Source organism: Indicator indicator, chromosome 8 (genome assembly GCF_027791375.1).
Source record: "Indicator indicator isolate 239-I01 chromosome 8, UM_Iind_1.1, whole genome shotgun sequence".
Lineage (NCBI taxonomy): Eukaryota > Metazoa > Chordata > Aves > Piciformes > Indicatoridae > Indicator > Indicator indicator.
This window is the reverse complement of record NC_072017.1, coordinates 7,881,578-7,896,979: the sequence shown is the minus strand read 5'-3', so window position 1 is coordinate 7,896,979 and position 15,402 is coordinate 7,881,578. Positions and strand designations below refer to the sequence as shown.

At 37.9% G+C, this 15,402-nt stretch overlaps 1 protein-coding gene across 1 annotated transcript in view; it reads right to left on the bottom strand.

Annotated features, from left to right (window-relative positions):
* The window catches only part of ARAP2 (ArfGAP with RhoGAP domain, ankyrin repeat and PH domain 2), a 122,641-nt gene that overhangs the window by 27,025 nt on the left and 80,214 nt on the right, over positions 1-15,402 (bottom strand). Inside the window, exons 19-24 of the mRNA XM_054382985.1 lie at positions 13,823-13,986; positions 11,415-11,627; positions 10,300-10,405; positions 8,235-8,382; positions 6,719-6,787; positions 155-229 (exon numbers count right to left, since the gene is read on the bottom strand). Coding sequence (XP_054238960.1) covers positions 155-229; positions 6,719-6,787; positions 8,235-8,382; positions 10,300-10,405; positions 11,415-11,627; positions 13,823-13,986 — 775 coding nt within the window. The remainder of the gene's footprint in view (positions 1-154; positions 230-6,718; positions 6,788-8,234; positions 8,383-10,299; positions 10,406-11,414; positions 11,628-13,822; positions 13,987-15,402) is intronic.

Sequence of the window (15,402 nt, the reverse complement as noted above, 5' to 3'; positions counted from 1 at the left end):
AGAGTCTTCACACAATCCAGCAAATTTAAAAAAAAAACCAAACAAACAACTTCATAGAACAGTGATAGATACAAATTTATACTTTCATTATGTAATGAAAATAAATTTGGTGTAGTTTAAGAGAAAATACTTAATAAGACACTGTATCACTAACCCTGATTATAATGCTACAGTCTGGCTCTTTTCTTTCCACGTAAACTTCAATGAGTAAATCTCCAGCCTGGGAAACCTATAACAAATTATTAAAAAAATAAAATTAATAAAAACAGATTGACCTGGAAATATTTTAAATACCCTTTTATCCTGTGAAAGTGAAATTATTACCTAGCAGATATGCTAGAATCTAATGTATTCAAACTTCTATTTTCATTCATCTATACAAACAGAACAAAAGCTGATTTTAATGATAAAACCTCTGCTACATGAACTTTTATCTGAGTAGTTAAGAGGAAACAGAAAAGCACCCCCAAATTCACACATTCAGCAGGAAAATCCAAACTCTCATTAAACAGAATCATGAAACAGAATGAAGACACTTTATAAATACACATTCAAGAGCTTAAGGAGACCTGAAATAAGTGGGAATTTAAAATTTATACTTAAGATAGCAAAATATAAGGCATGAGTGTGTACTTTAGTATCTTAAATTGTCAGAATCTGACAATTCAGAAGTTAGCCAGGCTCACATCAGAACCTAAACAGTTGAATAAGATTTAAAACCATGAAAAAAGGTCAGGAATCCCAAACTCACAGGAGTTAGTTAAAAATGAGAGGAAAAATTACAAATAACACAATACTTCAGTCAAGTAACCATATGTACATATCTAGATAATCAAAATTCCTTACTACAAAGACTATATATATTTATGATTAATAATCACAATGAAAACTTGTCATTATATAGTTTAAAAAGGCATTTCAAAATGCTCTTGATATCAGCTACTTCAGTTTAGCTCTTTAAACTTATTGAAGAGATACCTAAAGTTTCTGTGCAATGCTAAAATGTAGAATAATAAGATGATGAAGCAAGTGCATAATATATAATAGTTTAATCATCACAACAAACATAATTTAACAACATCTGAAAATATGAAACCTAGAAACTGAAAAAGTCAGTAAATTCAGCATTTTCTGATCAAGGAGAAAAATGTGATTCATGAGAAGGAATTCATTACTAGGTTTGCTCATTTACTGCAATAAAATTATCTCCCTGGACGAGAAATTATTTCTCTACAGTTAAAAACGTCTCATGCTTTGCCTGCTTTAACTCCCTTGCAGTACAGTCATAAGCACGTTCAAAAGACTAATTCATCCCAGCACGAAAATTATTTTCTAAAATGAAATATATGGTGATGATCAGAAAATAGACATTTCAGGAGGTGTACCCCTTTATTCATAAACTAATCTAGAAAATGAATAATCAAATTAATATTAAAGGAGAACAATTTGGGTCTTAATTTTGAGAAAAGCAATCATAATGATGTTACCACTTTTACTACAAAGAAAGGAAGAGGTTAAGGAACTGCATCATATACAGAATAAAATATGGAGAAAGTGATAGAAACCGGCAAGCTTTTAGCTACATTTTGACTCATTTTCAGAAGCTTAACCCACGTTTCCACAGAAAAATAAATGGCAGCTCTCAATTTTAAAGAACATTAACATTCTGAAAAAGGGGCACTGTAAAGTTAGTTTAGCCTCTGAGAATAGAAAACTAATGGAAACATTTTGTGAGGAAAAACATTACAAAGCTACTTTGAAGAAAGCAGCTTAATTATAGTGGCACCGACTCAAAAAGCTCATTTAGTTGTAAAATTTGCTTTTCAGATGATATTACAGAGAAAGGTTGGAAATAAGAATGAAGCTGACATTTGATTTCCACTGGGCTCATGTAAACAACCGTATGGAGAGAAAATGTGATGTAAATTACAGCAGCAAACAGAAACAGCTGGCAGAAGTATATGGTGGACAGAAAATGAAGAGCAGATAATGAAGTGCCACCTGGAACGGAACTTCAGTGGCATTTCAGACATGAGCACTTTCAGGTTCTTCAGCAGAAATGTGGTTCTGTGGTTTTCTCTGAATATTCTGCATCACCAGCCTGGAGATAATCATATCCTGGTTTGAGTTGAAAGGGACTTTTAAAGATCATCTAGTTCTAACCCCCCTGCCATGAGCAGGGACACCTTTGACTAGACCAGATTGCCTCATCCAGCCTGGCCTTTAACACCTCAAGGGAGGAAGATTCCACAACCTCCTTGGGCAACCTGTTCCAGTGGCTCACCACCCCCACTGTAAAGAGTTTATTCCTAACACCCAGTCTAAATTTACCCTATTCCAGCTTAAAGCTCTCCTCTTATCACTACAAACCCTTGCAAAAAGTTCCTTCCCAGCTTTCTTGTAAGTCCCCTTCAGGTACTGGAAGGCTGCTCTAAGGTCTCTCCCAAGCCTTCTCTTCTCTAGAAATACTCTACATAATACTGCTATAGCAACCTGTATGCTCAAATGTATTAAGTATCTGCTTGCATCACTGATTTTACTGTAGACATGAACATGTTCTGATGAAACAATGTCAGACAATCGGGTATTAAATGGAAAGGATTCCTTCTTCAATTGTAGCTTAATTGTGTTCAAGGTTTCCTTTAGAAAGTACCTTTTCTTAAGATGATGGTTTGGGTCTGTGAAGCAGCATCTGACACACAATGTACAGGTATGCAAGGAAGGGTGATTTAAGAAGCTCCTTCCTTCAGCTAGGGCAGTTTTTTTCTGCAGCATGCTGGCTATTAAGAATCCAAGTCTCCCCTCTCTATCCATTTCCCAAGCAAGCCAAGGGCTTAATATGGGACAGAACAGTACCTCTGGAACCCAGAACCCTTGCACTAAACTCTAAAAATGGAAATACTGCTTCTTAAATAATACTGTGACCGAGTTCATGCCACCAGAAACCTAACAGCATGGGCCTGGAAACAACCAGGGCACACTGGTCAGGCAGCTGGGGTCCCAAGGTCCTGATGTGAGTCAGGGAGTGCTTCTAAATCTCAGGTGAGGTTATCTAAAACCTCTGGACTTCCACAACTCTGAAATGAAACAGAAATCATAGCTGTGATGCAAAAACTTAGTCTAGAAATTATCTGTGAAAACACTTACTGAATACAGCAAAAATCCACTGATAAACCCAGGTAATAACACAATTCAGTGAAATTTAACATCAGTGACAGGTCGTATCTAGGAAACTCAGTAGGCATCCTCCACAGTCCAGCTGAGATTCTCTCATGTCATACCTAAGTATTTGCACTTACCACATTCCTTGGAGAACTTCCTTCCCATGGGATGGAAAAAATAGATTTTCAAATGTATACATTTCCATACAGTTCCTGCAGCATTTCTTTTTAGCCCTTTCTCTCCCTTTAAACTAAAGTGGAAAGAGCCATTTTCTTCAATTTTGTAAGTTGTCTTTGTACAACCATTCTCAGAAACTAAAAGTAGTCATTTCTAGCAACGTGTTAAGAATGAATGAGAGGAAATTTAACAGCTGTATACCACCTAATAAAATAAGAAGCCCTTTCTCTGCTGTCTTCCAAGTTTTAAGTGCTATAAAGCACTCCAAATCATCCCTTTCCATTTACAAGGCCTGGATGGAAGAGCTAAGAGCTGCTAACCAAAATGAGACATACAAAGGGTAGAGGAGATGGAAGCAGAGGCAGGTGACCCAAGAAAAGTGCAGAGCTACTGCTCCGTTGTGCAGGGATGAGGTTCGAAACCCAAGGCTGACCCTGAATTGAAGCTTGCAACAGATGCAAAGGGCAACAGGAAAGGATTCTACAAGCACATACACAGCACAAGGGAGACCAGGGAAAACATGGACCTGCTGCTGAACAAGGCAGTGGATCAAGGGACAGACCACACACAAGGGGTTAAAGGTACGTTTTCTTTTCCTTAATGTTTACTGATAAGACTGAGCTTCAGGGACCCCATGTCCCTGAAACCAGAGGAAAAATCTGGAGCAAGGTAGACTACCCTCAGTGGAGAAGGACTAGGTTAAGCAGCACTTAAAGAAACCAGATGTATGTAAGCCCATGGGGCCTGACAACTAGGACTCACAAGTGTTGAGGAATCTCACTGATACAACTGAGAGTGATTTTTACCATGATCTTTGAAGTGTCATGATGATTGGGAGAGGTTCCCAAAGACCAGAAGAGCACAAGTATTCATTGCAGCTTCAAGAATGGCAAGAAAGAAGATTCTGGGAGCTAGAGGCTGGTCAACCTCAACTCACTTTCTGGCAAGGTGATGGAGAAAATCCTCCTGGAAAGTATTTCCAAACACAGGAATGAGAAGAAGGTGACTTGGATTAGTCAGCATGGATTTACGAAGGGGAAATCAAGCTTAATAAAACAGAGAGTTGTCTACAATGAGGATACTAGAGGATGAAAAGAGAGCAGTGAATGTTTTTTACCTGAGTTTTAGCAAAGCCTTTGACAGTGCCTCCCATAACATCACAATTCTATGATTAGGTAGTAGATATTATTTCATTCTTTAAGATTGAAGTGACATTTTGTGTGAAGAATTAAAGCTCAGCCATGTCTATTATGAGAATCAAGCCAGAATCTATTATCACAGTAGGTGAAACCACTGATTCAGAAAGCTGATTACTAATGCTGGAGACATTGCTGAGAACAAAGTAAGAGCAGTTAAAATCCTGCTTCAATCTTTCTGTAACTCCACTTCCTAACAAACCTGGAGAGTGCCAGGGAAACCAGTCCAAACAAGCCTAATTATTCATGAAGGTTCCAATTTGACTATAAAGTTTAAAACTTGGAAGAGTACTTTCTCAGCAGCTGGAAGCTTTTTAAGAAAAACCTTGTAAATGTTATAAAGCCTAGACCTTTATTAAAAAAATAAAAAGGCACAAACCAAAATCAAATCTCTCTTTTTTTTTTTTTCTTTGCAATAGGCAGCCTTCTCGACACAATACATCTCATAAAGGTGATTTCACAGTGGTTTCTTGGATGGAAAAAATACAGAACAAATCCATTTTATTTGGATCTTCCCTATATTGCACACAGCAGCTTCAGTTTTACACAAAACCACAGAGCCAGGAGTTGCTACTCTATTACTCAGTCCAAAACCAGCCTTTCTTTTGCTTTGTTTTCTACTTTTTTTTTCTCCCTAATTAAAATGTCTCCCCTCTCTCTTTCTCTGCTCATGAAACTTCTCTCATATATCCTTATGTTTTCCAGAAGATATTACAAACATTTAACCATTGCAGATTCCCAGAGTTGCTGGGAACGTTAATAGTGTATCCAAGTTGTAACAACCATCTCTTTAAATTATAATACTACAAAAAAAGATGCATTTTGACCATCTTAAGCTTCAAAACGTTATTCTCCAATCTCAAGAAGGTCCTTTTCATGGACCCCAGAATTAATTAGTTCTATTAAAGACAACTGCAGAATGCTTTTAGGGATATCCAATGTTGTGATTTTTTTTTTTGACATTACTAAGGCAGATGTTTTCATTCTGCAAGCCAGGCACTAGAAATAGACTTTAAACTGTTTCCTAGTGACTTGGTCACACCCTACCAGGCACCAGGAGGAGGAAATGGGCATTCTACCTACTATATGCACATTCACAGTGGGTCATTATGGTCAGACAGCTTCATGTCACTCTGACCCAGACAACAAGGAATATGAGATAAAAATAAGCCTCCAGATGGCAATTCAGAGAACATGTAATTTCAACTTGCATTTGCAAGACCTTGTCTTCTTAATGATGGCTTACAAGGTACCACAGAACTGTTACTGGAAGGAGGAAGGCAACCAACAGACAAAGCACTATAGATTTCTTTTTCTGCTACCTTTCTATTAGTTTCTAAAGCCCTACAAGCTCCAAAATCACTGAAAGCTTCACCACTACTACTTCAGACTTCTGACAAAGCTTTTAAGTTCCCTACATTTCCTTTTATTTAATTTAGTCACTTTGGTAGTGTTTTGAAACTTACCATTTTTTGCTTTAATTAGGACTGTACATGAACACCATTCAGACAGTGAAACATGCTATCCCTTCCCTGTTTCTTTCCACTCTGAAGTTATTCACAAGTTGTTACAGGTAAAACTGCAACTCGAGGTGGTTAATAAGTGGCATAAGATCTCCCCTTCTCCTGTATTGAAACTCAAAATTCAATTTGACTGTTAGCATGTGTCTGAAGCTTCCCCAAATAGTATCAGTGCTTTGGGGTTCTAGAAATGGTGACAAAACAGGATGCAGCTAAAGATTCAGATGCTTTAAAATCAAAGAGATGGTGAAACTCTAATGCAGAGAGACCATGTATACCCAAAGCTCATAAAATAATGAAAGCATTAATATACACTTGAAGGTATTCAATATTTATGTTTAAAATTAAAAAAAAAAAACAGACAGGTCATCACTTTCACACTTGCAAACGCTGACTATTTCCTTCTAGTACAGCTTAGGAAGCATAATAAAAGCATGTAACAGCCTCTAAGTTAGCCTGTTTCTCAGGTCAGAACATAATTCCACAGTGATGTTTCCTCTTTTATTTATTTCCTATTTGCCTCAGCTCTGTAGTTAGCAACGCTGGTTGTTGCACACAATTAAAAATTCACATTTAGAAATCTATGTATAAAAGCCTGTAAACAACAAAACAGTCTTTGATGTTTATTTATTTTTTTCATACCAGTTGACTTTTGCCACTTACCTGAGTGTCTTTCCACCTGGTAATAAAGCTGTTCTCTATATCCATTTGTTTGACCTGTTCTTCATTTATCTGTTTAAAGGGGATCATTTTTGATCAGTTAATAAGGGAGCCAGTATAAAAAAAATCACAACATAAACCACCAAATGTTAACTTAAAATAAACCAAGATAAATCCAAATATAATATAAATGCAAATATAAAATATTTTGATACAAATATGTATTTTATATTTATGTAATTTTAGTACAAGATAAATCAAAATATAAATATAATTCCAAATATACAGAGGAAAAAGGTTATATCTAACAATAGTAAATTATTAATAATAATGCAATATAATATTGTTACAATTAACAATAGCGTTAATCATATTCACAGAATCACAGAAACATTCAGGTTGGAAAAGACCCTCAGGATCACTAAGTCCAAACAACCTTTAAATGCATCCAGGCTTGGTGACTCAACTACCTCCCTGGGCAGCACATTCCAGTGCCTGACCACTCTCTCTGTGAAAACTTTTTTCCTAATGTACAGTCTAAACCTACCCAGTCATAGCTTGAGGCCATTCCCTCTTCTGTCCCTTATTACCTGTGAGAAGAGACAAGCACTAACCTCTCCACAATGTCCTTTCAGGTAGTTGTAGAGAGCAATGAGGTCTCCCCTCAGCCTCCCCTCTTCCAAACTAACCATCCCCAGCTCCTTCAGTTGCTCTTCATAAAATTTATTCTCCAGGCCCTTCCCCGGCTTCATTGCACTGCTCCAGCACCTCCACATCTCTCTTGTATTGAGGTGCCCAAAACTGGACACAATACTTGAGGTGTGGCCTCACCAGAGCTGAGTACAAGGGGACAATCGCTTCCCTGCTCCTGCTGGACACAGCATTTCTGATACAGGCCAGGATACCATTGGCTTTCTTGGCCACCTGGACACACTGCTTGCTCATATTCAGTCACTTGTTGATTAGAATGCCCAGGTTCTTATAGAAGCAGCTATGTAAAATATTCTAGCAGTCAGAATTAGCATTTCATGGATGAGATTTGTTACTATAACTGAACACATTAGAAGAGAGAGGACTCCATAAAAACCAAATTGCTGCTACGTACCTCTTCTATCTAGTTTGGGCTCAAGGAACTAAACTTTTTCTCTAGTCTTTATGGCAAATGCAGCTCAGAGACTAAGAACACAGAATCCTTCCATGCTTCAGGTCTGATCAGACCAATAAAATCCAAATCAAAGTATTATTTTTTTTTAGTAATAACCTTAAAATCGTCTTCAAATTGGCGTGCTGGTGTCAGCAAGAAGAATATGCACCATTTTGGAAAACAGTAGCTCACAGCAATCCTATAACTCTGGTCCTTCCTACAAAGGCTAAACTAAATAAAATTTAAAGCAGACAAAGAACAATGTCCACTGAAATAGAGTTTAAAAGCCCAGCAAGATCCTCTTAAAGAAGACTTCCAGATTTTAGGGTGTCTGACAGCTGAGTAATGAGAACACCTTTATGTAAAGATACTTACATCGAAAAGTTGCACGTAATTCTTAATTAGATCTTCAACCACATTGACTTCTTCACTAGTTTGGCCTTTAGTTTGAAATAAGCAGGAGGAAAACACCATAGCTAGATTGTGAGGGTTCATATGATTGATTTCAGAACACTTCTGCACCCTGTTGAAGGAAAAACAAAAGATATTTAGAAGGTTTCTTTGTTCCTTTTTGAGGCTCCTCTACTGAATATGGAGTCCATTTCAAAAAGAAAAACTATATTAAATCCAATGAAAAAAAATACAATATTACTTATTAGTTTTAATACTTGTTTCTTTCTATTTTTTTACCTCATTACAGAAATAAAAACTCATACTTTCTATCTGCAACTCAAATTATACCAAAATTATTTAGAATAGAATAAAAATAGGATAGTTCAGTTTCCTACAAGGATCATCTACGCTGATTTCCTGATCACCTCAGGGCTGACCAAAAGACGAAGCATGTTATGAAAGGCAATGTCCACATGCCTCTTAAACACTGACAGGCTTGGAGTATCAACCACCCATCTAGGAAGCCTGTTCCAGGATCTGGACACCCTGTTGTTAAAGAAATATTCCCTAATATTGTCTCAACCTCCCCAGATGCAGCTCTGAACCATTACTATACATCCTATTCCTGGATTGCAGGGGAAAGAGATCAGCTTCAGTTCTCTCTCTGCTTCCCCTCCTCAGGAAGCTGCAGAAACATTGAGATTGTCCCTCAGACTCCTTCTCTCCAAACTAAAACTTAGAGACCTCATCTGCTCCTACAGGACATTCCTTCCAGCCCTTTCATCAGCTTTGTTGCCTTCCTCTGCACACACTTGAGCACCTTCACCTCCTTCTTCAGTTGTGGGGCTCAGAACTGTACACAATGCTCAAGGAGACCACACCAATGTTAAATAGAGCTTCACTACACAATGTTATTTAAGTATATTGTAAGCTTATGGTCTAAGATCCAACAGACTGGGGAAATAAATGAGATTTTCCTAAGTACAGAAACTAAGAACAAAGTTTTCCTACAAGTTCTTTTGTATGTAATATGGATTCAAACTACTTTCAGAACAGATATAACAACACATTCATATATCTGATGTGGACATGCTTAGAATCATCACTAAATGCAATACTTACTATAAAAATTATCCCAATAATGGCACCAATCAATTTAATAACTGTATAAACAGTTTTTAAAGGACATCTCCTCTGTACCTGGCTATGTAATATAATTTCTCAACACAATAACCTGTACAGAAAAGGTTCTACACATTCTCTACCTACTACTTGGGGGTGTTCAAGGCCATGGTGGACAAGGCTTTCAGCAGCCAAGTCTAGTTGAGAGGTGTTCCTGCCTATGGCAGGGAGGTTGGAGCAGATGATGTCTAAGGTCTCGTCCAGCATAAGCCATTCTATGATACAACTGACCAAGAACATACTAATACAATATAACAGACCATTATTATTCAACTATGACACTGCAAAATCATCCCAGTCACACATTTTATATACATTTGCTGCTGTTTATTTGATCTAACAGTAAGACATGACATTTGTTTCTTAAATAAGTCTCTATTTTAGATAGTCTCTGCCATCACTTCAGTTTTAAAATTGACCATTAGCAAAAATCAGGAAGGGCAGCTACTTCTCAAAGTTAATCAGTGCAATACAGTGTGGTAAAGGATAATTTTCCCTGAAAAAAAAAATCTTTTCATTTCAAGAATCATTTGCAACAACCTTCTGGAAGACCAGCAGACCAAAATAAAATTACTTCATATAAAGAAGCTACATCAAAAATAACCCTTCTTGGACACACATACTGGCAGCCCTCTGTTGCTGTAAGGCTGTTCCATCCCATTGACATTTATAGATATCTACTGCTAAAAATACAGGCAAAGGAAAAAAAACCCAACACATAAAGTAAAGGGAATCAAACACAATTACTCATCACAAGTAGGTAAGCATTAGATGGTTACTAGTTAATGAAACAAGCCACATTTCATTCAGGGTAGAGTTATGCAGAGGACACGTGACAAGAACTTCTCTGCTGCAGTGCACTGACCTGTAAAGATGCTCGATTAAAGCAGCCAGAGTTGCTCTATTGACTGGCGGCAGCGTGCGGATGAAGGTCCCATACTTCCTGACACGCTCCTTCTCGTCCTGCGTATCTGCCGGGAAACAGCAGGCACTGAGCGCTGACTGCAGCGCACGCTGAACACCAGCCCTTCTCATCAACTACACTGGCATCAGCTAACCACTGAAAATGACAATCTACCCAGTCACCCTCTTCTTCATGAAGGCAATACCAGCAGCCTGCTACTGTACAGCAGTTCAGGGAAACAGCATCAGCGAAATAAAGAGGGTCAGCTCTGCTCATGGGGAAGAATTTCATCCACATGCCTCATCTCAACTGAGCTTCTTCCAGTTTGAAGCCATTACCCTTGTCCTGTTACTCCATACCTCTCTCCAGCTAACCTGTATGGCCCCTGCATAGGCTGATACAGAGCAAATAATTAACAACTGTGCCCTGCACCAAAAGAACAGTGACCAGCAGGACAAGGGAGATGATTCTGCTCCTCTACTCTGTTCTTGTGAGACCCCAACTGGAGAACTGTGTCCAGTTCTGGTGCCCCCAGTATTAAGACACTGAACTGCTGGAACAGGTCCACAGAAGGCCATGAAGATGATGAGAGAAGGAGCACCTCCTCTACAGGGACAAGGTGAGAGAGTTGAGGCTGTTCAGCCTGCAAAAGAAAAGGCTCTGAGGAGACCTTATAGAAGCCTTCTAGTACCTGAAGGGAACCTATGGGAAAGCTGGGAAGGGACTTTTTACAAAGGCTTGTAGTGACAGAATGAGAGGGAATACATTGAGGCTTAATGAGAACAGATTTAGACTGGATATTAGAACGAAATTCTTTACAGTAAGAGTGGAGAGATGATGGAACAGCTTGTGGAAGACCCCGCCCCATAGGTGTTCAAGACCAGGCTGGATAACGCCTTGAGCAACCTACTCTATGAGAGGGTATCTTTGTCCATAGCAGTGGTGTTGGAACTAGATGATCTTAAAGGTCCCCTCCAATCCAAACCATTCTACAAATATATGAACAAGCCCCTCAGATTTGTTACTGAAAATGTACATCCCAGCTTTTTTGTATTGAGTGCTACTGAATACATTACCTAATGCAGAGATCCAGAATGGATAAAGTTCTTTATTGAGAAGTGCATCATCGATTTGAGAAAGAAAACTTTTCAATACATCAGTCACATCTTCAAGCTGGTGTTTGCCTGCTCTTAGTTTAACACTCCTTGCATCTTTTTTGAAGCTTTCCAGCAGTTCAGCCACATTGGAAGAATCACCATTCTTAAGGTAGATCTGCTTGCTACCTAAACCTAAGATACAGAAATACAGGGCACAATAATCAGCACAATGTAAAATTGAGTATTCCTTTCAAAATACCAGACATTATTGTATGAAAAGTACATCTGTCTGTCAAACATTTTGTAATTCCCTACTAAAATCTCTCTGACCTTTTGCACACACTCAACTGCCCAGTCAGCTTACACCCAACCAGACCTCTTTGAAACATGCGCACTGTATTGTTAAGCAAGTCCAGGATCAGCATTTCAGGAATACTTTACAGGCAATTTAAATTCCCAGATTTCTTCAGGACTTCCTAAGACAATAGATTCAAAAGGACACAGTAATAGAAAGCAGTATTGATGACTGGTACTGTATTATGCATGAAATAGCTGCATTCATGAGCAAAACTTCCACTATTTTATTACCCTACTGATCAACTCCACTTAGGACTCAGTAAAGCATTATTGTATTCACCTAATCTGAAACATTTCACTTTAAAAAACCTCAAGACTAGCAGAAAGTATTCTTTTTTTCCCCCCCATTTTTTCTTACATTCAGGAAGACATCAGACAATCAGTTCTCGTATTTAGCAACTAAATCTACCAACAAATCCCAAAGCAAATTTAAAAGAAAATTCATAGTCTAAACCACAGGCAAGACTGTACATGAGAGTAGCCAAAATATTATTTTGTTTTTCTGTTTGTTTAAACTTGTGGAAGTTTGGCACAGTCCTGCAGTCCTGTACATTCTTTGTAGAGTGTTTTCCATATCCTCCACATTTCTTGAAAGAGAAATGTATTTTCTACAAAACCTTGCTTTTCTGATGTACCTGTCAAATTAAGTAGTCTGTCAAAACCTATGAAATCATGTCTTATGTTCTTGCAATTCACCTTTCTTGTGATGCCCACAAGCACTACCATTTGATACTGCTTTTGTGCTGTTACTGTCAGGAACAGCTGTGGGACCTGATAGTGTCTGTCATCTGGAGACCACAGCTGAAGACAGAACCTTTACCCTGCTGACAAAAACATGCATGCACACAAGTAATGCATGCAAATATTTATTTTAGCTTTAAAATGAGTATTTCAGCACCCAGTAATGCTGATGCTGAAAAAAATCCACATATTTCCCAGTAAAGATCTAATTTATTTAAAAGACATTAGGAAACTGAATTTTAATTTAGAACAGAGTGGCAGACAAAATCACCCTGCTTTATAGATTCACAGATTATATTGGGTTGGAAAGGACCCTCAAAGGTCATCTTGTCCAACTCCCATGATATGAGGAGGGATACCTCTAACTGGATCAGGCTTCCCAGGGCCACATGGAGTCTGATCTTCAATGTCTCCAGGGATGGATCAACCACATCCCTGGGCAACCTGTTCCAGTTTCAACATTAAACAACTTTAAGAACACTGCAGTGCACAAAGCAGCATAAACTAAGAATAATTCCTATTGATAATGATTAAAAAACAATTTAGTAAAAAACATTTTTTCCTTGGTTTTAGGCAAGAGTTGTAACCCAGACAACTATTTACCATAACAGAGTGTGGTTATATTCAAAAGTTATTTAGTTAAACTTCAACCACTGAACTAAAAATTAGGCTCTGGCAGTATGAGAGAGGTTAAAGACACATTTCTACTGAAGACAAATTTGTACAGAGTTGATATGGATTTTGCATTTCACAAGAAAACTGATGAATTTGAAGAGCAGGAAGGACAGAGACATCATCTGCATACGATCTAATGCTATGGAAAGTTATGCTGGCAAGATTTACTGAAACAAATGCTTACTGACTGTATCTCCTTAGGATATTGTGCTGAAAAAACAGCAGCCTTAAGGCTGAACTCAGCTCCACAGTTACCATCAGTTTCTCAGAAGATATGCTGACCTGCCCAAGCCTTAGCCTTTCCTGGTTGTTTTCAGGGCTGAGGTGTTCTGCACTAAGGCACTGGACCCCAAGGCTGAGCTATATTAGGCAAACAAATCAATTTTTAAAATAGGAAGGTGTCTCTAAAGGGCATCTATCAAGGTGTATTTCCCCAGACTGCCTATTCTTTGATGTGTGGCAGTGTGCTTCATCATCACAAAGCAGCGGCGAGGCTAAGATGGGCTATGGGTTTACTTGAGGTGAGGTATAAACTCATACAATAAGGTCTGACGGTGTGGGGACTTAGCTATTATACAAGTGATCTTAGGTTGAATAAAATCCACTATACTTACCATATTGTGTAACAAATGCTATACAGCTGTTCACTATAATGGGAACATCATTTTTGCTGAGCTGCTGATCTTGTAAAGCATTGCCATCTGTACCTGCTGCTTTTTCAATTGCAGCATACCAGACCATGAAATCCAGTTTTGTATGGCCATGGATGTACAGTGTTCTGAAACAGAGAAAAATATGTTGAATGCAGCAAAAAAAATTATAAATTGAAGTTATTGTAAAATAAGAAATACTTAGAATAAGACATCAAGGCACCTTCTACCACATGTGGCTGTGGTGGTGACCTATCAGTAACAGCATTTTTTTTTATCCCAATACATTTGTACTAGCAGTGTCCCAATAAATGAAACAAGATCCACAAACACTGTCACAGGCTTTTGAAAGGACCTGACCAACATTTTAATCACTCTTCCTCAGTCTTGCTCCTGCACTGTGCATTCTTAACTCCAAGTCACAGTTAAAAGGGAAACAGAGATTTAGAGACAACTTTTACTACTGGTAAAGGGTTTCCTTGTTTTCTACTTCTCTCCCACCACATTTCTGTAGAGGAGCTGAGACATATTGAACTTCCCTCCTTCACATTTATCAAAGTGATTACCCTCAGGAAATCACAGAGCTGAGGAATATGTATGAAAAAACTATGAGCTGAGGTACATAATTTAATGTAACACTTGAAATACCTGTTCATCTTAAAGCATGGCCTTGTTCAGGTTTTATTATTTAAACATGCTACAATGATCTCCCCCCTTCAGCCCAGCAGTCTGGCTTCTAAGACACTATTCTGAATTGGGAAATTTAAGATACAACTCCAAGTTGGAAAGTTTACCCATATGCATATAAGTAATAACTGTTTTAAGTGCTGAAATAGCAAGAAAAGTATTCTACATACATGTCTCCTGCTAAAGCAATGTAAGGAATTTATTTTAGAATCATAGAATTTTAATTAATGACAATTTATTTTGCTAATTAGGGAAACTTAAAATGTTCTACTGAACTTCTATGAAAATACTTTCAGCAAAATAGAAACACATTAATTTTATTTTAAGAAAAACTATTTTATATTATGATAGAATATTTAATTTCAACATTTTCTTATTAGCATCTTTCAATTTTGCTTTTGCAAATGTTTCCATTCCAGCATTCCTATCTGGATAGAAGTGAGGATGATGTCAATATACACACACAGAGCCAGAATCTGAAGCATTCATAGATTCACAGAATGGTTTGGGTTGGAAGGCACCTTAAAGATGACCTAATTCCAATCCCCCTGCCATAGGCAGGGACAGCAGATTACTCAAGGTTTCATCCAACCTGGCCTTAAACACCTCCAGGAAGGGGGCATCCACAACATGCATGGGCAACCTGTTCCAGTGTCTCAGCACCCTGACTGTAATCTCAGGATCCACCATACAACCATTTAGCAGCAGAGCAGGAGACACTATAATATTCATCACTTAAGCTCATGTTTAAGAAGTCTCTACTGCATACCTTTAAAAGTCATATTAACCATGATATATACCCAGCTAGTAGAAACACTCAGCCACTCTCTTCCATTAATAAAAAATAACATTTTGCA